Here is a 22,726-nt window from a genome sequence, read left to right as displayed (position 1 = left end):
TATATATATATATTTTATGTTTTTTAAACCTTTGCTTCATTCATTCATGCATTAATGAGCATTTGCATTCTGCACATTACTGTGCTAGAGACTGAGAAGGATATTAAACAGCTTTTTGGAGACCACCATATAATGGTAGGAGAAAGAGAAAAATAAAGTAAGCAGAGAAAAAAGAGACTCAAAACAGGTCAGGAGGTCCGAACCAAGGAACAAAAGACTTTCAAGAAGGAAAGGGTCACCAACAGTGTCCAAATGCTGCTTCAACTGCCAACTGTTGCTTCCATTCACCCTCATAGCTCTCATTCACATCTAACTTTCTGGAATGTGGCATCCTTGCAGAACCTAATGGAAACTGTGTCTCTTCCTCCCCCCAAGAGGTCTTGTCACATTTCTATCTTAGGAAATTACATTCCATGCAACATAAATAAAGAAAACAGCAAGGCAGCTATATAGGGCAAAACAAAAAGCAGGAGACGAAGGTCAGAAGATCTGTTTAGATGGCAGCCCTGTCCCTCGATCCCTCATTAACCAGGGATTCTGGTCACATCACTTCACTTTAAAATGAAAAGAATACCTTCTACCTCATAAAGTCATGTATTTGATATCTCGCTACCTTACTGCAGGAAGGATTTACCAAGGTCGAAATGGAAGTGACAATAATACCTGAGTAACCACAATATGCCCTGATGTGAGGACTACATGACGTCATGCATGTGCAGTCTGGCCCATGCCTGGGATATATGAAGAACTTGGCTACTGCCAGCTGCTGCTAGAGTGCAAATCCAATATTACATTTCAGCGAGTCAACATAAACACAATCAGTTGTTCGACTCAGAGTCCACACACTCAAAACGAGCCGACTGCTTAAAGCACAATGATCCCTGACAACAACTGCTGTCATTTACTGAGTGTTCTCTCCATGCCAGGCACTGTGCTAAGTGTTTTGCATATAACATTTTCATTCCTTATAACAATCTTGTGAGGTAGACATCATCCTCATTTTATCATGGAGGAACTGAGGACCTGAGGTTCAGAGAGGTTAAGTATCTTGTCTGAGGTCACACAGGAAGAACTGGGATTTATGGAGGAGCTGGGATTTGAAGTCAGACGAATCTACCCTGTGGAATCTCACCAGAAGGGCGTCAGTAAGGATATGAACAATGTCTTCAACAACATCTATCTCTACAGTATGCATAAATGACAGTTCCTGAGAGCTGTTTCTTATAGCACCCCTCAAACAGTTCACCAAAGCACAATACAGTAAAGTCATCAGGGAGCCTTGATCCAGGTGGGGCGGTAAAGGAAAGGAGAATGACAGTCCGTTAGAGTACAGGTCCCCAGCTCTCAGACGGCCTACCTTAATCCAAAGGTAGATTTCAGTTTATAGATTAACTTCAAACACACTATTAAATTTACTTACTATGTTTAGTGTCTGCCTCCTGCACTGAATGCAAGATTCACAGGCAGGATTCTCCTCTGCCTTGTCCCATCATCCATCTCAAGTCCTACAACAGTGCCTGACACATAACAGCATTCAACAGTTGTTTAATGAATGGATCAGATTAACAAAAATTTAAAGCCTGCCACTGTAAAGTGTTGGCAAAGACGTGAGCAATGAGAACTCTTACACTGCTAATGCAAGTACAAACTTGTACAATCTCTTTGGAAGCAATTTGGCAATATCCAGTAAAATTGAAATGTACCCAGTAGTTCTAGTTCTACACGCCCTACAGAAATTGTAGCACAGGTGCCAAAGGAGATATCTAAAAGTTTTTCGCTACAGCAATGCTTGTAATAGCAAAAAAAAAAAAAAAAAAAAAGATAAATAATTTAAATGTCCATCACTGGAGGAATGGGTAAATACACTAAAGTGGATTCATAAAATATACTACTGTGAGCGATGATGAGAAATAAACTAAATTTTTATATTAATATGAATAGTTCTAAAAAAGTGTAAGCATAATGTAAAATAAAACATGGAATTTTATTAATGTAGAATTTTATATGCCAAGAATACTGTATATTGTTCAAGGATATCTATTAATATATTTGAATGTAAAAGCATTTTTTAAAATAGTGGTTGCCCATGGCGAGGGGAAAAAGAGTATGACAGGAAATGGACAAAGAGGACTTCAAATTTATATGCAATTTTAATTTATCTTACTTTAAAAAGTCTCCTTTTGGCAAATATGACAAAATGTTAACCACTACGATTCTGGGGTGCTGAGCACCCAAGTGTTTGTTATATTATTTTATTTTTGTGTATTTTTAAATTTCTCAAAAAAAAAAAAAAAAAAAAAAAAAAAAAAAAAAAAAAAACAAATAGAAGAGTGCAGCAAGCTTTTCCCTGATATTAAATACTAAAATAAAATACTCATGTCTGATGTGGTTCAACCTAGGCAGTGTAAACAGTTTAGGATTTTTATTCACAAATTGATGGTAAGTGTTGATTGGTAAGTGTTGATTGAATAAAGGACACATTGGTAGGTGCAAAGCTTGGGCCCCTCCTTTCTGGTTATGAGCAGCTACTCTGCGGGCCAAATCCAGAAAAAACATCTGAGCTGGGGTGTCTGACACTTGCTTTCTCTTACTCTGATCGCTCCCTAGCACGTCCCTTCTCTTTCTCCTTTCTTCCTTCCCTCAGGTCCCTACCACAAAAGCTCTGTGCCAGGAGTCTTCTGGAGAACTGGGACTGGTTGGGGTTCTGACACTAACTTGGCATGTGACTCTGGGCTGTCTGTCACTTCACCATTCTGGACCTCAACAATCTCTTCTCTAAACCTGTTTTAGAGGACACCTGTTTTGCCTGGATGCAGGTAGGACTCCCCACAGTTCTGCTATTTCTCTGTTCTGCCATTGTCTCCAGCAGACTACAGGTATACAGGCCCACTCCTCAGTCTCACCTCTGCTCTCTGTCTTTGCTTCAGCTCCTGCTGGGCTGATTTCTGCTTGGCCTTCTCAACTCTGCTGACAGGTTCTTTGATTTTGGATTTTTCTTTACGTGCAGGTGGATCCATGACTTGGCTTCTGAATACTTCTTAGTCAGCTCTGATCTGGATGGAAAGAGGGAAAGGAAAGAAGAAGGGGAAGACAATGGGGAAGGGGAAAAGAAGGAAAAGAGGAAGAAAAGAAAAAACTGTCAGTCGCTCGCCTAACTAATCCCCTTCCTTTAACAGGTGAGGCAGAGTGCCCCGGTAGAAAAGGCGCTACATTTGGAGGAGTAAGACCTAAGTCCCAATGCCACGACCTCACTGGGCGTTCCACTCTGAGTCTTAGTTTTTTGTCTGCAAAATGACACAATAATTCATTCCCTGGTCTCTTTCCAAAAGCTGCTGTGTGAGGACCAAATGAGAAGACCCAGGTGAAAGCTTTTCATACATCGGAGAGTGCTGTACCCAAGGTGGGGCTGTTTTAATTATGAGACACCGAGGTCCAAAGGGACAAGCCACCCGAGTCTCGCAGTGGGACATCGGGAAGGCCTGAGCCTCGCGCCGTCTCTGGCCTATAGGCTAGGGATTTCCCATCAATGCCCTGCCGGACAGTTACATCCCAGTCTCGCCCGCAGGGCCGCTGTCCTCAGCCATCCTTGCGGGACCAGGCCACCACCTTACCGGCCGCCTGGTCCGCCCTCCGCCCCACCCCGCCCGGGCCCGCCCCCCGCCGCCAGGTCCGCCCTGGGCCCAAACCCGGCCCGTGGGGAGGCTCCCCTCCCACCATTGCTCTCTCCCGGTGCAAAATGGCGGCGGGCGGCGCTCGAGAATCGGCGCCTTCCCTCCTCGCATCCGGATTTTGGGGCCCAGCCGCGTTGCGGACACGGTCCCAGGCTGGGAACCCTCGCTTTTCCCTACCTCCGAGAGTGGAGTCGGAGCCGCCACGCCTCGGGTTGGGCCGGGCCGGGGGGCGGGGCCGGGCGTGGGGCAGGCGCCCTGCGAGGCCTCGCCCCCAGGCCGGACCGCGCGTGCTCAGGATTTCTGTCAAGCTCACCCGCGTAGGCGCTGGGGCTGGAGCTGGGACTGGGGCGGAGTGGTTTAAGAAAATCTTTTACCCGGAATATTTTTTGAGACAGCTGCTAGGCTTTGAAGGGTGATATCTGAAACCTGGGACTAGAATTGTAACTTTCTGAGCCTCAGTTTCTTAGTTCTAAAGTGAGAATGGTGATTGCTGTCTTGATTTCTAAGTTTATTAGGAAGATCAAGCGAGAGCCTGTTTACCACAGTGCTTTGAAAAAAGAAATCGTGACAACTATAAATAGCCAATATAGATGTAGAGGAACGTTCAAGTTCACTGCTAATCAATAATATTAACAATTATTTTTACAATTACAATTTTACAATTATTTACAAAAATTTTACGTATAAAAATAAGTGGCTGACGTTTTTAATTTATTAGATTAGCAAAATTGAAGAAAATAGTGACTAAATGCTTTGACAACAGAAATCCTGTTCAGTCTAATGATAACAACAATAATAGCCACCTCTCTTCTGGGCTTTTTATGATCCAGATAACTATTCTTAGAGCTTTATATTTATTATCTCATGTATTCCTCTTAATAAGTACGTATAATAATGTACATGTATAATAATATACTATTATTATCCCCATTTTACAGATAGAGAAACAGAGGCACTGAGCAGTTGTGATTTGTCCAAGGTCACACAACTAGTAAGTGCCGCAGCAAATATTTCAGCCAGGATTCAGGATAGGGCAATGGCCTATCCAAAGGAAAACATGTTCAGGCCCACAACTTTTGTTCCTCTAAAGATTTAGTAAGAATTGAAACAAATAATGAATGCTAAGTAAACAATGAGGGTGTACCCAGGTGGACACTCATACACTTTCAAAGCGTAAATCATTACAACCTTCTTGGGAGTCAGTTTAGCACTATATATCAAAGCCTTAAAAATGAGTGCAACCCCACAAAAAGACACATATTACATGATTTCATTTTTATGAGATATCTAAACTAGTCAAACTCTTAGAAAGTAGAATGCTGATTGCCAGGGGATAGAGGACTGGCATGGGGGTGGGGGGGCGGAAAGGGAGTTGTTCAATGGATAGTTTCAGTTTTGCAAAATGAAAAAGTCCTAAAGATACGTTATACAACAATGTGAATATAGTTAATACCACTGTCCCTGTATATAACTAAAAAAAAGGGGGGAGGGGAGCATAACCGTTGACTCAGCAACTCCACTTCTAAGTTATCCTAATTAATCAGAGTAAAAAAACTGGAAACATTTTCTATTGGGGGTAAAAAGAAAACTGGAAACTACCAAAATATTTATAATAGGGGTTGTTTAAATTATTGGATAGCTATAATGGAATTCTATGCAATCATTAAAATGACATAGAATATTTATTGACATAATACAACATAATCACAATATTTGTTTTATTTTTACATGCAAAGAGGCTGCATGAAAACACACCAAAATGTAAATCCTGATTAAGAGTAGAAGTTATTTTTATCTTCTTTGTGCTTTTCTGTATTTTCCAAAATTTCTGCAATGAACATTTATACTTTAGCAAGATTTATACTTTCTTCTTTCAATCAAAATAATGTATAATAAATACTTTTTAAAAGTCTATACAAATATTAATTGAATTATTATTATTAATAATAAAAGTAACCAAGCCAGAATCTATTTCAGAAATCTTGGCATAATAGTGGTATTTTACATTTGTGTTGCTGTACAGTTTATAAAGTTCATACAAGCTCTGGATTAGATTATAGCTGGAGACAAGGCAGGGACGTTTGGAAGGCTTTAAAAAGCCAACTAAACAGATTGGATATAGGGTAGGAAGGAGTGGAAAAGCCAAACTGGAAGACTGGAAAAATAGTGGAGCCACTGATAAAAGTGAAGGTAGGATGAGTTGGCTTGGAAAAGGATGAAGAAGAAGATAAATTAGAAGTGTTTGGGGTGGGGAGGGAGAGAGAGAAAGTGTGTGTTACTTTACACTTATAGGTGGCAATAGGTGAGTAGAGTCGTCTAGTAATATGGGCTCCAAAAAGGCACAGATGTGAAGATACTGGTTTAGGATTCTTTATCAGGAAGGTGAAGGCTCAATCCAGGATGGGGTGAAAGTCTCCTCCTTGTTCTTCCTCCATGAGTTTATGATCCCTCTCTCTCTCTCTTTTGTAACCATCAATAGACTCTTGGCCAGTCTGCAAAATTCCCTGGTTGGTTGAGTCAGAGCTTATGTTAATGTAAGTATAGTACTGTTTACAGTTAAAGTGTATATCATATATTAAGACTACATTCACTTTATTGAGCAGCTCTTTTTTTTTTTCTAGAGTCAAATATTGCCTATTTTTTTCATTTGCTTAATTACTTGTGCATCTATTGTTAATTCTTCCACACACTCTCTATCAGGATTGTAAAACATCTCTCGTGATCACATGAATCCAGTGATCTTTCAATGTCTTTTTTTCTTGGAAACATCCTTAGGTCACCATTCTCTCCCTCCAACCGTTATCCTTGGACTTCCTCTAACCACATTCTTTTCTCTTGTGCTAAATCCTCTGTCTCCTGAATCTTCCTTTTTGTCATTTATTCTCTCATTTTGAAGGAGCACATTCTCCAGTAACTTCCCCAGAAGTGGTTCATAGGAGGTAAAATTTGGAAACCTTGCTTGTGTAAAAATGGCTTTATTTTACCTTCATACTTGATTGGTGGGGTTTCTAGATTGGAAAACATGTTTCTAGATTGGAAATCATTTTTCCTCAGAATTTTAAAAGCATTTTTCCATGTTATCTAGCTTCTCATGTGGCTAGACTCTTAAGAGGTCAAATTTATTCTGATTTCTCTTACTTTCTATGGGATTTTTGTTTGTTCATTTTCTGGAAGCTTTTAGTCTATATATTTTTCCTTCATCCTTGGTGTTCTGAACCTTCATAATGATATATCCTGGTAAGACTTTTTCATTTAATGCACTAGGCACTCAGTGGTCTCTTTCAATTAGGAAATGTATAGTCTTTAATTCTGGGAAACTTTCTCCGTGATGATTTCTTTGTTTTTAAAAAAGCTTTCCCTCTCATTTTCCATCTCTTGGTTTTGTTTATTCTACTTTACAAGCAATTTTCCTTTATCTCCAGTTCTTTATCTTCTAGTTCGTCTATCAAATTTTTAAATTTCTGCTATAAAATTTCAATTGTAAAGAGTTTTCCTGTGCCCTGATTTTCCTTTTGGTAACCTCTTGCTTTTGTGTTGTGGATTTGGGATCTTATCTTATTTCATATTTCTGTAGATGTCAATTTTAATTTTCTGTCTTTTTCTTCCACTTATTATATTGTCTCTGTTGTTTATTTTGGTCTCTGGCTTCCAAGCTGGAGGTTTTCCTCAGATAATAATAGGTACGATTTATTGGGTGTCTTGCACTGTTCTAAGTATCTTATATGTCGTAACTAATTTTTTCCTTACACCAACCCAGTGAGGTAGTTACTATTCTTATCCTCAATTTACCAAAAAGGTAATTGAGATGCAGAAAGGTGAAGGCTCTCGTCCAGGTCACACAGCTTAGACGTACGTGCACCTGAACCCAGTTAACTCTAGCTTTCCAGTTTATAGATAATATGAGGGATAGAAATCTAAATTAAATGATACCACAAGAAAGCAATCAGCCATATCTGGACATTGCACAAGACAAATTATTCAGTTTTACCAACAATCAAGGATGTAAGGAAAACTTTTAAAAGAAGGGCAGAAGGATCAGTATGGAATAAAAACACTTAAGAAACTTAACCACAAAATGCAATGTGTGCAGCTTGTTTGGATCTGTATTTGAACAAACCATGTGTAAAAAGACATGTTTGATATTATTGAAAACATATGAATATAGACTGGATATCAGATAATATCAAGGAATTATTGTTAATTTTGATAGGTGTAGTAATGGCATGATGTATGCAGGGGTGTGTGTACCTTAAAAATTATCGCTTTTTCAGCATCATTGAAAATGTCAACACAGTGAAAAAAGCAAATGATGGCTTAGTATTATTATGAATGTTGTGATACTAGGGGGGCCTCCTGAAAAGCTCTCCGGGACTCCAAGAGTTCATGGACCACAAATTGAGAACTGCTGTCCTAGAGAAACTCTTGCTCATGTGAACCAGGAAACATATATCAAGAATGTTTATAGCAGAGCTGTTTTAAAAGCAAAAGCCCAGAAACAACTCATTTTTTTATTAAGGAGGGAATGGACAAACTGTTGGTATATTCATATGATGGTCTACCACAAAGCAGTGAATGAATGTACTGAAGCTCTGTGAATCAGTTTGGATGCATTTCAGTGTCTTAATTTGTACTCCACTCAAAGCAGAGTGTGAAACAAGTCCTTCCATGCAAAAGTTTATTTAGGAGGTGATCCCAGGAATCAGAAATGGTGAGTGAGAAGAAAAGGAAGAAAAAAACGATAAAATGTGCATTATTGAGCTACTGATGACTGTTGGCCTCTGTGCTCATTCCCACTGGGAACTCTCTGAGAATTGTGTAGAATACAGTTTAGAACTGTTCCTCTGAAGGTGTGAGGCTAGAGTATTTTTTTTCCACTGACTCACATGACCACAGGTTGATCCCCTAGGACATTAACTTTCGTGAACTCCTGGGCTCCATTTAGGCCAAACAGTCTTCCCAGGCTCTGTAGAGAGCCTAAGTCAAATGAGCAACGAGCTGCTGTGGCTTTTGGAGTGACATGCTGGCAGCTTGTCTCCAAGTCTCGGTTACCCCGAAACAGAGTGGGGCTGAGGGGACATGGTTCAGGCCACCACAGGTGTTTGTTAGACTCAGAAAGTAATGTTGAGTGAAAAAAAGGAAGTCAAGGAGAATTATGTACAATGTACTCCATCTTTATAAGGTTCAAAAATACACAAAAATACATAATGCATTGTTAAGTATACAATTATAGATGTTATAAGTATACAATTATGTATATAATGAAAGCCGTCAAGACAAGCAAGAAAGGGTTTACCGCATGTTGGGAGACAGTAGGCAAGTTTGCTTGTCAGAAAGCACAGGTCAGGGTGCAGCTGGAGATAAAGGTAGTGAGTTAAAGTGGATGTCTAATTGGTAGGTGTCTTTGAAACCAATCTTCAACTTTACTGAGATTTGGAAAGTAAATGAGAGCAAGTTTTTCAGAACGGGTGTTTTAGGATCAAAACGTTTAAAAAGGAAATAGCTATGTGGTTAGCTTGGGAGGGAAAAGAAGCAAGGGGCAAAGATCCCTCACATTGGTGGCACTCAGAGTTTCTCTCACTTTTAGGGAGGCTCCTCTTTGCTCTGTTCCTTTATCAGAGGCAGACAGGCAGGGCGTAGCTCGTTGGTGTATGGGGACAGCTAGAAGGAAGTCTGTGAGACAGACTGAAGGAGCCCCTGGCTGCGGGCTAAGGAAGTTAGAATACAAGATGAACTTTTCTCAGGCCCTTCTCCAGAGCCCTCCCTGATCCTTCTGCCTGATCTCCCTGTATGGATAGAGGGAGTGTTCCCAGCTTGGAGACTCCAGCTCTGCCGGTGAGAGACAAAAGGCCCCTGATTCCAAAGGCGGTAAGTTCTCCACCCTCTCCCCTCTCCCCTCTCTTCATTCTTTTTAACTCCTTTGACTTTCTTAGGATCTTCGGGTTCATTGGAGAAATTGTCCCTTTTTTTCCTTATTCACAAAGACATTTTAAATGACGAAATGAGGCAATGGGAAATGAGCACAAAAGGGGACAAGTGACAAGAGTTGGGTGGGTTTTGTCTAAAGACTCTCATTTAGGTATTATTGTCATTGTGATTAATTATTACAGTTATCATTTATTTAGCCCTTACTATTAGCCAGATCCTCTGCTGGGTGCTTTCAGACTGATCATTTGTAGATCTGCAGGGTCCTCTTAAGTTGCTTGGCGTTATCAAGGGAACTTCTGTTGCAATGTTTTTTCCCCCACTCCCAGAAGTAACCACTGTTTAATATCTACATTCTCGCCTTTTTTCTAAACACCGTCTTCCTAAATTCTATCACACTATGCATAGCTTTTTAACATCGTTGGTTTATAATGAAAATTTCCTAATGCTATTAAAGATTGTTCTATCATGTGATTATGAAATGTTGCATAGTATCTCACTGCAAGAATGTACCACAAATAGTTAATCATTCTCATTTTAATGGACTTCTAGGTTGTTTTCAATTTTCCCTTTTTGTAAATAACTTTGTCATGAGCATCGTCACCATCAAATCCTTATGCACATTTTTGTTGCTGTAGGATTTTTTTCTGGAATTAAAATTACTGGATTAAAACTTTTGCATATTTGTAAATTGTTTGATAATTATTACTAAATTATCCTTGTGAGAGTTGTTTAGCAAAGGGCAAGATAGTCAGTTTGCCCACATGTGTGATGACTCATATCTAACTGCAGTCTTAATTTGCATTTCTCTCATGACTAAAGAGTGAAAGTCCTATTTCTGATGTCATCCTCTCTTGGGCTAGTCTGCTCTTATGGTGATTTCCATGAATCAGTAAACTCAGTGATGTGCTTCAGGGAGTTCCTCTCCTAAAGCCACCTCGATTGCCCTCATTACACAGAGTGACAGAATGATAGGACTTCATTCGTTTTTATTATTAGAATCTAGTGCAAATCATTTCACATTTATCATCTATGAATCCTCACTATAGCCCTATCCATGAGGTGGGTACTATCATTAACCTCATGTGTGAGTGAGAGGAGACTTGGAGGGATAAACTCGCCTATTTAAGGTCACACGGCTAGTTAATGTGGAGCCAGGGCTTGATCCCAGGCTGATTCTAGAGCTCATCCTCTTGATCACTTAATCAACTATCTGAATCTAGGAAGATGGGGCCATGGGTGGGGGGAACTCCTCTTATTTGATTTCAGGTGGCCCTGGTTCATTTTGGAGTTCTGTGTCACTCTGAGCATGTCTATTCAGGGTGTGTTTCAACAGCATCTTCTAACTGAGGGTTTTGGGGATTAGGGTAACTTTAGGGGATCCTGGGCTTTGCCTACTTCCACCTTCAATGATAATTGATAAGCTCATTTACCTAACTTCTCTTGTTCAGTTTTTGAGTAGCTGGTAACCTGTAGGAAAGTGGGTGGGATAGAGGCAAACGACAACAACAAAAACAAAAAAACAAAAAAACCATCCTAACTGTAATCCTAACTTCACTGTGTCTTAGTGTTATGCTGCCATTTGCAATACTGGGGCATTAGAGGAGTGTGTTATGTGCATCATGATAAAACAAAACAAAACAAAAACAAAACAAAACAAACCCAGTATGCTGTTTGCTACGAGAAAAACAGAATTAGATATGTGTTCAAAGCTTAAGTCCATCTTCAGTCTCCCAACTGTCTTCGACAGCCCCACTTCCTCCAAGTCCCATCTTTGCCCTATTACAAGACCCAATCTGATGACTTCTAAAAAACTCCTCCTCTTTGGAAAAGATTTGGAATCTTGGAGAGAATTTAAGAGACACTAACTCTTCTTCAAGTGTTTTTACGTTTAAACTTCTTTCTCAATTTTGGCATAAAAGGTTTGTTTCCTGCTATAGGAATTACAGGCAGTCAAGTAGGTGGGGAAAGAGGTTTACAGTAGGGAATCCTCTAGGGTGTCGCTGTGGTTAATGTATTCAGTGCCCCACACTTCTTGGGGATAAATGTCCTCTTTTAGTTTAGTAATAATGACAACAACAACAGCACATTTATTGAACGATTGTTCTGTCAGACATTTGTGGCAAGTGCTTTACATGCATTTCCTCCTTGAACCCTCACAGTCACCTGTGAAGATGATTCCCCCTTTGTAGATTAAGACCTGGAGGCCCACGGATGTTATACGTCTTTCCAGGGACACAGCTAGTGCATGGATAAGCTGAAACTTAAACCCAGATCTTTCTAACTCCAGTCCCTGAGTTTGTAGGATCAGAGCCTTCATGATGAAATGGAGGGAACTCACTGCCTTGATTTTTTGTTTCTCAAGAGTTAAAATGGAAAGGCTGTCAGGGAAGAGATTGGATCACATTTAGGTTGAAGACTGGCTCGTAACAGGCACTTTCCAAGCCTGGCCTTGGACACTAAATGTGAAAAGAGGCCAGTACTCTGGTGTTTACTGGGTTAGTTCTGGGTGTAAGTTCTTCCAGACTCCTCCCTATGCATTCTATATCACATTCAGTGTCTCACCCTCAGTCCTCACTCATCTTATCTCCACCATCGTCCTCACTCATGGCATTTATAGACTTAACTGTGATGCCAACCTTCATGTCAAGTACTTACCTCCTACAGTCCTCACAATAATCTCCCAAAGAGGCATGGTTAGTATACCCATTTTAAAGATGGAGAAACAGAGTCTCAGAGAGGTTAAATCACAATGTTACATGGATGTAAGTAGCAAAGTTGAGATTTGAACCATGGTCTGCATGATCCAGAACACATGCTATGTATGCAGCCTCCACCTTTCCCACCTCCTAGGTTGTACACTTTCTCAAGTCAAGCTCACCAACCCTCTCTGGTTTCTCCCTGTGCACGTCCTCTTAGTTTGGATGGAGATGGCAAGTTCCTCTGGCTCCCGATTCTCCAGCTGCTTCATCACACTCGTCTGCCTCCAGCTGCCTGTGAATTTGTCAGGTAGGAGTTCCTGAACCTCTTTCCCTGCCCAGGACTTCTGACCAAAGAGTCCCAAAAGTAAGGCGGCCTGGCTAGGGGCCTTATATCTTCTTGGATTCCGTTTCCAAGAAGATATCCCCTTGATATCCCCTTCTTCATCCCTTGTCAAGCTCTTGCTCTCCCATCGCACCCACACAGCGTTGTTCTTTTTGTCTGCACTGCGCAGGGGACGCCGGCAGGTTCTACCTGGCTCCGCTAGGGGGCATAGCCAAGCTGCTCTGCCCTCTCCCGCTCTGGTCTGTCACGGTGCTCACGGAGGTGCGGTGGCTGCGGTCCTCGCCCTGGGGACGCTCGCAGGCAGTTCACGTGTTCCGGGATGGGAAAAACCACGAGGAAGATGTGATACCAGAATATAAGGGGAGGACGGCGCTGGTGAGAGACGACCGAGAGGGAAGTGTCACACTGGAGATCCGCGACGTCCAGCTGGAGGACCAAGGGCCATACCGATGTCAGGTCCAGATTGGAAACCTCAGTCGAGAGGGCACCGTGATCCTACAGATTGCAAGTTAGCCATTTTTCAAAGGGGACTGAATTATGGGACAGGGATTATTATCGCACCATTTTGCAGATGGCAAGCCAGGCTTGGAAAGGCTCTATCTCCTGCTTAGGGTCCCACGGTGGATGAGCGAGGACTCACACCCGGCATAGACTCTTCATTACTTGTCATAATGCCTCTTCTGCCCTTTTTTTCTTCTCTATTTCTTCTTTCCTTTCTCCTTTCTCCCCTGCCTAGGCTTTAGACCTGTGCTGTAGCAGGGCAGAGAGGTTGTTGACTGCTGTTCCACTGCAGAGTGAGGATTTGAAGGGGGAGGCAGGTGTTGCTCATGAGAAAACTACAAGTGACTATTGAGGAAGCTCCTCCAGCTCTCCAAAGAATCTGGATAATTTTTCCACCGAATTATAGGGCAGGATGAAGTCGTGATTGAGAAGCTGAGTTTAACCTATTGTCTTCAGGCAGGACCAATGAAACCATTCCCGAGAGATGAACATCTCATTTTAAAGTCATCCCTGGGTCATCCAGGGTTTGAGTTTCTGAGAGAAGCAAAGAGCCTCGCCAATCTTGGCTGGAGTTCTCTCCCTAGAGGTGATGGAGACAGTTGGGATGTATCTGAGCCATCTTCTATCTCAAGTGCGACCCTTGGCCTGAGAGAAGCTCTGAGATGTCTCCTGAGAGTTGTCATTGGTGGTTTCGTTTCAGCCCCATCTCCAGGAAGGATCTCCTCCTCAGCATTGGCTCTTGCTGTGATCCTGCCTGTCCTGGTGCTTCTCATTGTGGTGGGCATTTGCCTCATCTGGAAGCAAAGAAGATCAAAAGGTAACTAAGTGGTAAGGGAGCCTGGGCTGGCAGGAAGTGGGACTGCAGCTTCTCTAGGAAAAGGCCGGGAGGAAGGACATATTGACATGATGGTTATCCATAGGCTGGAGACCCTGCAAGTTGGCTGGGAGACAACTGGTAGAGCCAAGCTCTGGAGACTCATAATTCAGAGAGGATCAAAGAAACTGCAGAAAGCTTGTGGGAGGAGCTGTGAATTCTCCTCTTTTGAACAATTAAAAATAACTGATCATGCCAGTCTTCTAATTAATTTAAGAAATCCAGTTTTATACATTGGATAAATATGACTGCATTTCGCAGGATCTCAAGGTTGCACAGCACCTTGAAAGATACATATTCCGGACACTCCTATCTCTATCTGATGGTTTGAAGACCCTCTAATCCTTTCAAATGGCCGCACATCCACAGTGACAAGGAACAAAATCCTACTCAGGCAGCTTGTCCTCGGACAACTCCGCCTGTTGGAAAAAGCCTTTCTTTAAGCTGAGCTGACATCTCTCTCTCTCTCCCTTCCAGAGAGGCTTCTCTATGAACAGGTGATGGAGGTAGGTAAGTGTCCTGGGATGGGTAGGGATGTTTCTCTGTTTTGCTCATTTTTGTGTCCCCAGAGCTCACTAATCTAAATTCCATAATTGAAAATTCTAACATCTGCTGCTTTGGGTGGCAGTGGTGGTGGTGAGGCTCTATACCTGTTGTTTCCAGTCCTTGCTGACTCTTACTTATAATAGTTTACCTTACAGTATGTTTGGTGATTTTTGTCTGTGAACTCACTGCTTGGTCTTATTTTGTGGGAGTCATGTAGATCTAACATGGGGGAAGTCTTTATTCATTCAATAAATAATTGATAATTATCTCCTAAATGCCCTGGACTATACTAGATGCTGGGGACACAATGGTGAGTAAAAGTGGACACAGCCTTTGCCATTCTGGAGCTTTCAGTCCAGTCAGGGAGGTATATATGAATTAAGTAATTATACAAATAAATGTCAAACTACAACTGTACAAATGGAAGTTCTGGGAGCTGGGAAGACTCTGACCAGGAGGAGCCAACCAAGTTTCAGGGATGGTAGAGGAGTCCCCAGAGAAAGTGATGTTTGATCTGGAAAACAGGCAGGCATGGGTGAAGAGGGAACAGAAAACCATCCACAGCAGAAAGAACAGCTTGAGAAAGAAACACAATGCAGGAGAGAGGGGGAAGGTGACAGGGGACAATGAAGCTGCAGAGTTAAGCAAGGGCCAGGCCACGTGAGGCCTTGTAGATCACATGAAGGATTTTAGTCTTTCTCCTTAGGGCAGTGGTGAAGCAGTGAGAGAGGAAATCTCTATTGGAATTGTGGTTCGAGAAGCTCTCTCTGGCTGCAGTGTTAAGAGACCAGAAGGAGCAAGACAGGATGTGGGGACAATTTGGGTCACTATTTCTGTCATTCAGATGAGAGATGATGAGGGCTTGGATCAGGGAGGTGGAGGTGGCGATAGAGGTGGACAAGCTCAAGAGCAAGTAAAATCGGTAGGAATTAAGGATCTTCAAGGTAATGACATAGAATCTCATCTTATTTTGCTTTTCTCCCTCTAGAAAATCTTCTCGCAGATCATGCGAAAGAAAAAGGTAATTATATGTATAGAATAGGGAATAAGGTGTAGGGGATATATAACATCTTTCTCCTTCTACATAAATGCTGACAGTCTATTATTATGTGTACATTATATATGTATACACAGATATCCTCCCTTAATATTATTAGAATTTATCTTTTAGTATGAAGGAGCTCTAGAGTTGGTGGCAATGGGTGAGGGGATGCTCGTGGTAAAAATTGATAGGTCTGGATTATCTAAGCTCCTTTCATTAGCTCCACCAATCATTAAAAAGACAGTCTATGTTCTATCTAAAAATATGAATATAGTCATATGTAATGTATGAGAATCTCAAAGATCTATATGGAAGTTGCATTGAGACAGGCAGGGTAATACAATGAGAGCATCACAGGCTCTGGAATCAGTGACACCTGGCTCAGATCATGGGTCTGCCACTTACCGACCTTGGATAAGTTTCTTTACTGGTCTGAGCTTTGGTTTGCTCATCCGTAAAACAGGATTAATAAATCTCTTCACCTGATTGCTTTCAGGATTAAAAGAGACAAGTTAAAAAAAAACCCAACTTCTATTACAGTGTCTGGAACTCCTTACCCTTATTGCCATTTCGCCTTCATTAATGGAATATTTGCTCTGGGCCACGGAGGGTAAAATTAGACAGGGTACAGAAATACAGGGCCTCTGCCTTTTGAAAATCTAACAGGGAGGATAAGTTGATGGTTCAGAAATGGTTCCACATGCAGTGATTTTGGCATGTCCTCTCTTCCTCCCTTTATGTCTCTTTCCAGTGGGTGAAAGTGTGGGGGTGCACATTTCAGGGACACCGTGGCTGTTCTGTCCAGGAGTAGAAGGCATAGTGTGTTACAGAGGTGAAGGCCTCTGACTAGGAGTCAGACAGACTTGGGCTTGAATCCTGCTTCCTTGGTTACTTACTACTCGAGTGGCCTGGGCAAATTTCCATGTCCCTCTGAGTCTCAGACCACCACTCTGCAGAATGGGCATAATAATCATATGCACCTCACATTGTTGAGAGGATTCAGTGGTTACTTTGTTATAAGAACAGGACACAATAAATAAAGGCTATTGGTAGTGGGAATAGTAGAAAAGAAACTATAAGCCCCCACTCAGCTTCACTGCCCCAGGGCCTAATGCCTAACACATGCCCAGCTTTTAGCACATGGCCTGGCAGTGGACTCAAATATATAACTTCAGTTATCTGGCATTGCCAGGGCTAAGGGAAAATGTGGGCCCGATGTCGCCTCCAGAGAAGCCACAAGTACTCCCTCGAAGCATATGAAGCATTTGGAGACACATATGTCTCCAAACCTTCTGGAATCTCCAAATCAGTGACTCTCTCAGGGGAGTTACTGCAGAGAATAATAAAGTTGTGTCAACAAGTCACTGCCAGCCAGGCCTTTAGCTAATTTTCACTGCAGATATTATAAACAGTAGGCTATAAAAGGACAGCAAGGCATACACTATGTACACATAGTTACAAGTGTACAGAAACACTCACAAAGACGGCAGAAATGAAACCAGGCAAAAAGGAAGGGAAGAGGAAGGTGGAACCATAGACCCAGGCAGTCTGGTCATTGGGAAAGTGGCACCAGCACTACTGGATTCCCCGGTCTGCCCTTTGGGTGGTGTGACTGGATCAGCAGCTGACAGGAATGTCATCCTTTCCACTGTGGGTGGGGGGATCGGAGTGACAAGATGATCCTTCCTGGGTTCAGGGATAAAGCAGACATCTGCTCACTCATGCCTCTTTCTGTTTTTTAGGAAGGCTCCATAATGCCCTCAGTAAGTTCTGCTGCTCATCTGTGACACAAACCTCCGTCTGCCGACATCTTTGCTTTAGGATGGGTGTCTCAGTTTTACTTCCTGGGACAGAAGGGAAGGGGCAAGGGTACTTCAAGCTGTGGGGTTGGGGATTTCTTGGCTCTCAAAGGCCTCTTTTCTCCACTGTTCCCTGGTTCTTTCTTGCATAACTCATACCTAGTCTCTAAATGGGAAATGTTTAACCAAGAAGAGATGTAGCTCCCGTAGATAAAGCCATCTGGAAGACCCTTTTATCGCCAGGCATGTAGTTCCCTTAGGTGGGGTCTAAGGTGGATGGATCCTCATTAAACCGAAAATGTGGAGCGGTGACTTCACCATCTCAAGTATGAGAACCTCTTTATAACGACAGCAAAAAAAAATATTCAACCATCTGACATGTCTATTTTATTTTACATCGGGAAAATATATATGAGGAAATAGAAATTCAGTGATAGTTTTAAATGAATTTATATTTTAATCTTCTCACAACATCTGCATATGATATATTGTCATTGCCTAGATGTGTGAGATGTGTTGTTTGTTCAGTCTGTAGGTCAGGTTTGGCTCACTTAGGAATTGCTGACCCTCTGTAGTATCACTGGGGACCCCGAGTGCACGGCTGGCGCCATTGCTGTTGCAAGCGCTGTCATGGGGAAGTTCAGGATACGACTAGTGAGGAACTGATATGGGAATTTGGTTGGGATGGGTGTGTAGCATTATGGGAATGTGGAAGCCCTTGTTCTCATTTGTCAAACTGTTTTTATTCTTTAGAGAAACTCCGGAGTGAACTGAGTAAGTTTTCCATTTTCTTATAACCTCCATACCAACTTCTGTTGATTCTGTATTTCCAGTGATAGCTCACACCCCTTGTTTCTTTTTTCTATAGAGTTGAAAAGAGCTGCAGCCAACTCAGGTGAGATGCACTGTCCCCGGGATTGACCCACGCCCTCTGGGAGTTCTCCATTTCGTCATTGCTTTAACAATCCTTTTATAATGTCTTTTAGGCTGGAGAAGGGCCCGGCTGCACTTCGGTAAGTTACACCAGTCAAATCGATCCACATATCAGAGCTCAGTGCTCTGTGCCTTTGGGATGCAGACTTTCTTATATTTTTATTAAGCCTGTTTATCTGCTTATTAAAAATTTTTAAATCTTTGTGACTATTTTGGAGAGGTCACATTTATATTTAGAAAATCTCTCCTCTTTAAGTACACTGATATTCAGTTTAGTCTTCCTATGGGTTTTCTATGATTTTTCTTAGGTTTATTGGTTACTTGTATTTCTTCTTGTCTGCTCCTGTCCTATTGCAGCTACTTTTTGATTTATGTTTTGATTTATATATAAAATGTCTAGAAATTCTTTGTTTTATTTGTCACAAATTATTTTTCTGTGTTCTTTTGCGTTTTAATTTCCTTATATAATTTTTTATGACACATGAGTGTTTTACCTTTATGTACTCAAATTTATTCATCTTGTCCGGTGTAGTGCCTTCTGCGCTTTAAGGTTTGGAAAGTCTTTCTTGTCCCATGGTTGGGTAAAGAGTCAGTGCCCCTGTCTGTCTACACGCCCGCCACATTCTTCTTTCTCTGAAGATCAGTTTTATTGGGGGTTAGTGATTGAGATGCCCCAACAATGTAGACGACAGACATTTTTAGAGTTTTATTTTAAAAGATTTGCATATCTCTTTTTCAATTTATTCCTAAATAGTTTGCATTTTATTGCTGCTCTTTGAATGAGATGTGTTGTTTTCACTGCTTTGGAGTCCTTATCAATTTTTCGGGCTGCTCATCCCCCTTTTGTTCGCACTGTTTTCCTTCAGGCAGGTACAATAGAATTGATGAGTTGGCCACTTGAGAGCACACCAGGTCACCTTGGTTGGCATTCTGGGGATTTGCAAACCCTTCTCACACTCAATCTGGCTTACTCCCACCACCTTAGCAAGTACACATTTCATCGACTTAGCTCTCCAAGAAGAGCCTGTTTTCTATACTGGGCGAAGGAGCGAGACTCGCTCTAACCTTCCTAATCCACGATTTGAAGGAAGACTCTTCTCTCTATTAACATTTAAAAACAATAATTATAAGCAATAATTTTAGCTAACAAAATGAGCATCACACACTGACTATGAACAAGGCACTATCTCATGCATTAGCTCATCAAATGTGCACAAAAGCTCTACAATGCAGGTGCTATTTTTCTCATTTTACAGATGAAGAAACTAAGGTTTGGAGATGAATAACAAGCCCAAAGTCATATAACTAGCATGTGGCAGAGTTGGGACTCAAATTTCCAATGTGGTTTCTGGGTCTGACATCAGACTGACGTGTATTATCATACATTAAATTCCTTTGGACCATCGAAGACAAAAGTAGTATTTCCTAAGGATTCTTTACAGACAGATGAAAAACTTTCTCCTCTTTGACTTAATACATGACCAGGAAATCTAGGAGAGCAGAAGACACTTTTCTTTGGTTCTAGTATGTAAGGGAAAGGGAGACCCATGAACTAAGATGGGCCAATGACAGGGGTTGCAGACCCAGAGATTAGTTTTCCCTCCAAAGCTACCCAAAGATCCCATAAGAGCTAGCCTTCCCAAACCTCACCTCTCTGCGCTTCTCTGCAGTGACAGTGACCTTGGACCCCGACACAGCACATCCTAAACTCATCTTGTCTGAGGACTGCAGATGTGTGAAGCTTGGAGACAGAAGGCAGCCTGTGCCGGACAACCCCCAGAGATTTGATTTCGTTGTCAGCGTCCTGGGCTCCGAGTGCTTCATGGCTGGTTGTCACTACTGGGAGGTGTATGTGGGAGACAAGACCAAATGGATCCTGGGGGTGTGTAGTGAGTCAGTGAGCAGGAAGGGGAAGGTCACCGCCTCGCCTGCCAATGGACACTGGCTTGTGCGACGGAGTCGTGGGAACGAATATGAAGCTCTCACGTCCCCACAGACCTCATTCCGCTTGAAAGAGCCCCCATGCTGTGTGGGGATTTTCCTGGACTATGAAGCAGGAGTCATCTCCTTCTACAATGTGACTGACAAATCCCACATCTTTACTTTCACCCACACGTTCTCGGGCCCCCTTCGTCCTTTCTTTGAACCTTGCCTTCATGATGGAGGGAAAAACATGGCACCTTTAATCATCCTTTCGGAACTCCAGAAAGCAGAGAAATCAACTGTCCCCAAGCCAAAAGAAAAAGGCCATGCTAATGGAGATGTGGCCCTGAAGGTGGACTCTTCCTTACTGCCCCCTCAGGCACTGAATGTGTCCTGGCCTCCTGACCTTGGCCCGGCCCTCCAGGAGCTCAAAGTTCCTTATTTTTAGGGAGATTCCTTATTACCTGCTCCCTTGACCAACCAGCCCAGTGCTCTGCATTTTAGTCTCCTGGTCCAACACTGGATTCTGGAACATCTTATCACCTTTCCCTGAATCCAGAACCTTTTGTGGTTTCTATTTGTACCACCTTTCTCCCAGGGCTCAGTTCTAAATCTTATCTCCTCCTGGTCACTTGCCACTTGCCCTGGAAGAAGTCTTGAAAACCAAATGAATAGTCAGATTAGGTTTACGTGGTAATGTTGAATGTGTGTCACTGAAATCCAGGGGTTCTCTATTCAAGGGGTTATGTAGAAGGACTTCATCCCACCTCATCCTGCACTTAGGCCTTTAGTCATGAAGTTATGGGGCCCAGTCCCTGAATCCTTACTTATATCATCAAGAATTGCTTTTCTCCTTTTCTCAGTTCAGGCCTCTAGCTCCTAAAGCCATCTTTTTTCAAATGAACATATTTTGGATCACACACTCTTCCTTCTTCCTTCTGGAATATAGTACGGGGGCAGGGCAGAGGGGTAAAACATACCATCTTTTATTTCCTTGATGCTGTGCTAATGTACATGTTTTCAAAGCTAATTTACCTATTGGTAATAACCAGAAACAGAAACTTTAAATGTGGTAGCTGCAACCTTGAAAAGCCTCAGGAGTACAATCAGGGAGCTGGGAAGCACAGCTTCAAACACAGCAGCTCAGCTGTGTGTGGCCTTGAAAAGACAGCTATGGATGAGTCAGTTTGTTGCACTGGCCCTTTTGAATCCTCCCTAGGATTCGGAGAGGCCCAGCTTAAAAAAAAGTGGCAGTTTTAACCAGCAATGTAGGCACTTTTTTTTCTTCCATAACACATTACACTGAAAGACTTGACTATTTGTGTAGCAAACAGACTCTTTGTGTAGCAAACAGGTCAGAGAATATTGATTTCAAATAGAAAGTTGATAGACCAGGTGTGAAAATAAATAATGAAACTGATTTTTTGGTGTGGATTGCAGAGAGAAACCTAGTCACTTTCAAGTCACACCACATATGTGATCTGGCTTCTTTTTGAAGATATTGGCTATCAGTTTGCAGATAAGTACTTGGTTCTACCCAATAGAAACTGGATCTTTTCGTCTGTCAGTTCTTTCTATTACTTTGTTAGTGCCTGTATTAGTCAGGATTCTCCAGAGAAACAGAGAAAAACTATATATCCTGGTTCTCAAGAGGTTATAAGGAATTTGGTCCTATGATTAGGGAGGCTGGCAGGTCCCAAGATCTGCAGGGTTAGTCCCCAGGGGAGCCCATAGTTTAGTTGCTGTCTGAGTGTGGAGGCCCAAGACACAGAGTGCCTATGGTGTGATTCCAGTTTGAAATCTGACAGGCTTGAGACCCAGGAAGAACCAATATTTCAGTTTTAGTCTGAAAGTAAGAAAAAAGTCTGAAGAGTGTCAAGTAGGAAGAATTTTCTCTTCCTAGGGGGAGGGTCAAGCCTTCAACTGATTGGATAAGGCCCACCAATGTTAAGGAGGGCAATCTTTACTCAAGCTAACGATTTAAATGTTAATTGCATCCAAAAATACCCGCACAGAAACACCCAGAATAATATTTGACCAAATATCTGGCCCCCCTGTAGCCTAGTCAAGTTGACACGAAAAAATCAACCACCACAGCACCCAAGTGGCATTTTTTGTTTGCTTTTGTATAGTTCTTAAATAAAAGTTTGTATTCCTTATTTGGTGTGTTGTTATTTTCATTATGAATGAGAAGTTGTAGGAAAAGGCTTTGGGATGGTAAGAAAAACACATTATGGAATTGGTTTCCAAACAGCCTCGAATCCACCCAAGCAAGCTTTAACCACAATTAAAAACAAAGCTACAGTTTTATTTCTGAGTCTGCCTTCTCAGCATTTTATTTAAATAAATTTACAAACTAATAGTGTATGTGGGATATTTATATTTCACTCGTCCATATTCAGTTTCAAACATACTTTCCTGAATATCGTAATCTTAAAACTCATATTGTCCATACTGGCTGCACCTAAGG

General features: G+C 41.9%; 1 protein-coding gene and 1 long non-coding RNA gene across 3 annotated transcripts in view; one reads left to right on the top strand and one right to left on the bottom strand.

Annotated features, from left to right (window-relative positions):
• LOC120607188 (uncharacterized) overlaps positions 1 to 3,041 on the bottom strand; it is a 7,888-nt gene extending 4,847 nt beyond the window's left edge. Inside the window, exon 1 of the long non-coding RNA XR_005654085.1 lies at positions 2,904 to 3,041. This is a non-coding gene — a long non-coding RNA (uncharacterized LOC120607188). The remainder of the gene's footprint in view (positions 1 to 2,903) is intronic.
• Positions 3,042 to 3,894: 853 nt separating this feature from the next.
• On the top strand, positions 3,895 to 22,414 carry ERMAP (erythroblast membrane associated protein (Scianna blood group)). 2 transcript variants are annotated; one of them, XM_039868808.1, is made up of 12 exons: positions 3,895 to 4,662; positions 9,413 to 9,536; positions 12,513 to 12,602; positions 12,808 to 13,146; positions 13,840 to 13,956; positions 14,491 to 14,523; positions 15,548 to 15,580; positions 17,344 to 17,364; positions 18,154 to 18,174; positions 18,269 to 18,295; positions 18,387 to 18,413; positions 20,004 to 22,414. In XM_039868808.1, the coding sequence occupies exons 3-12, from the start codon at positions 12,518 to 12,520 to the stop codon at positions 20,702 to 20,704; spliced, it is 1,404 nt and encodes a 467-aa protein (XP_039724742.1). In that variant the 5' UTR covers positions 3,895 to 4,662; positions 9,413 to 9,536; positions 12,513 to 12,517; the 3' UTR covers positions 20,705 to 22,414. The 2 variants fall into 2 exon arrangements, with proteins under 2 accessions (XP_039724742.1, XP_039724741.1); XM_039868807.1 differs by lacking the exon at positions 3,895 to 4,662 and having other exon boundaries at positions 6,212 to 9,536.
• Positions 22,415 to 22,726: the final 312 nt, after the last annotated feature.

Source organism: Pteropus medius, unplaced genomic scaffold (assembly GCF_902729225.1).
Source record: "Pteropus medius unplaced genomic scaffold, Ma_sr-lr_union100, whole genome shotgun sequence".
Taxonomy (NCBI): domain Eukaryota; kingdom Metazoa; phylum Chordata; class Mammalia; order Chiroptera; family Pteropodidae; genus Pteropus; species Pteropus medius.
Note: the sequence above shows the minus strand (reverse complement) of the source record. Positions and strands in the feature narration are given on the sequence as shown.

Excerpts from the sequence above, each read along its gene's own strand:
- ERMAP (XM_039868808.1), top strand. The coding sequence starts at position 12,518 with ATGGAGATGGCAAGTTCCTCTGGCTCCCGATTCTCCAGCTGCTTCATC. Across the intron at positions 14,524-15,547 it reads TGAACAGGTGATGGAGGTAG|AAAATCTTCTCGCAGATCAT; the intron begins GTAAGTGTCCTG and ends TTCTCCCTCTAG. Across the intron at positions 17,365-18,153 it reads AAGGCTCCATAATGCCCTCA|AGAAACTCCGGAGTGAACTG; the intron begins GTAAGTTCTGCT and ends TTTATTCTTTAG.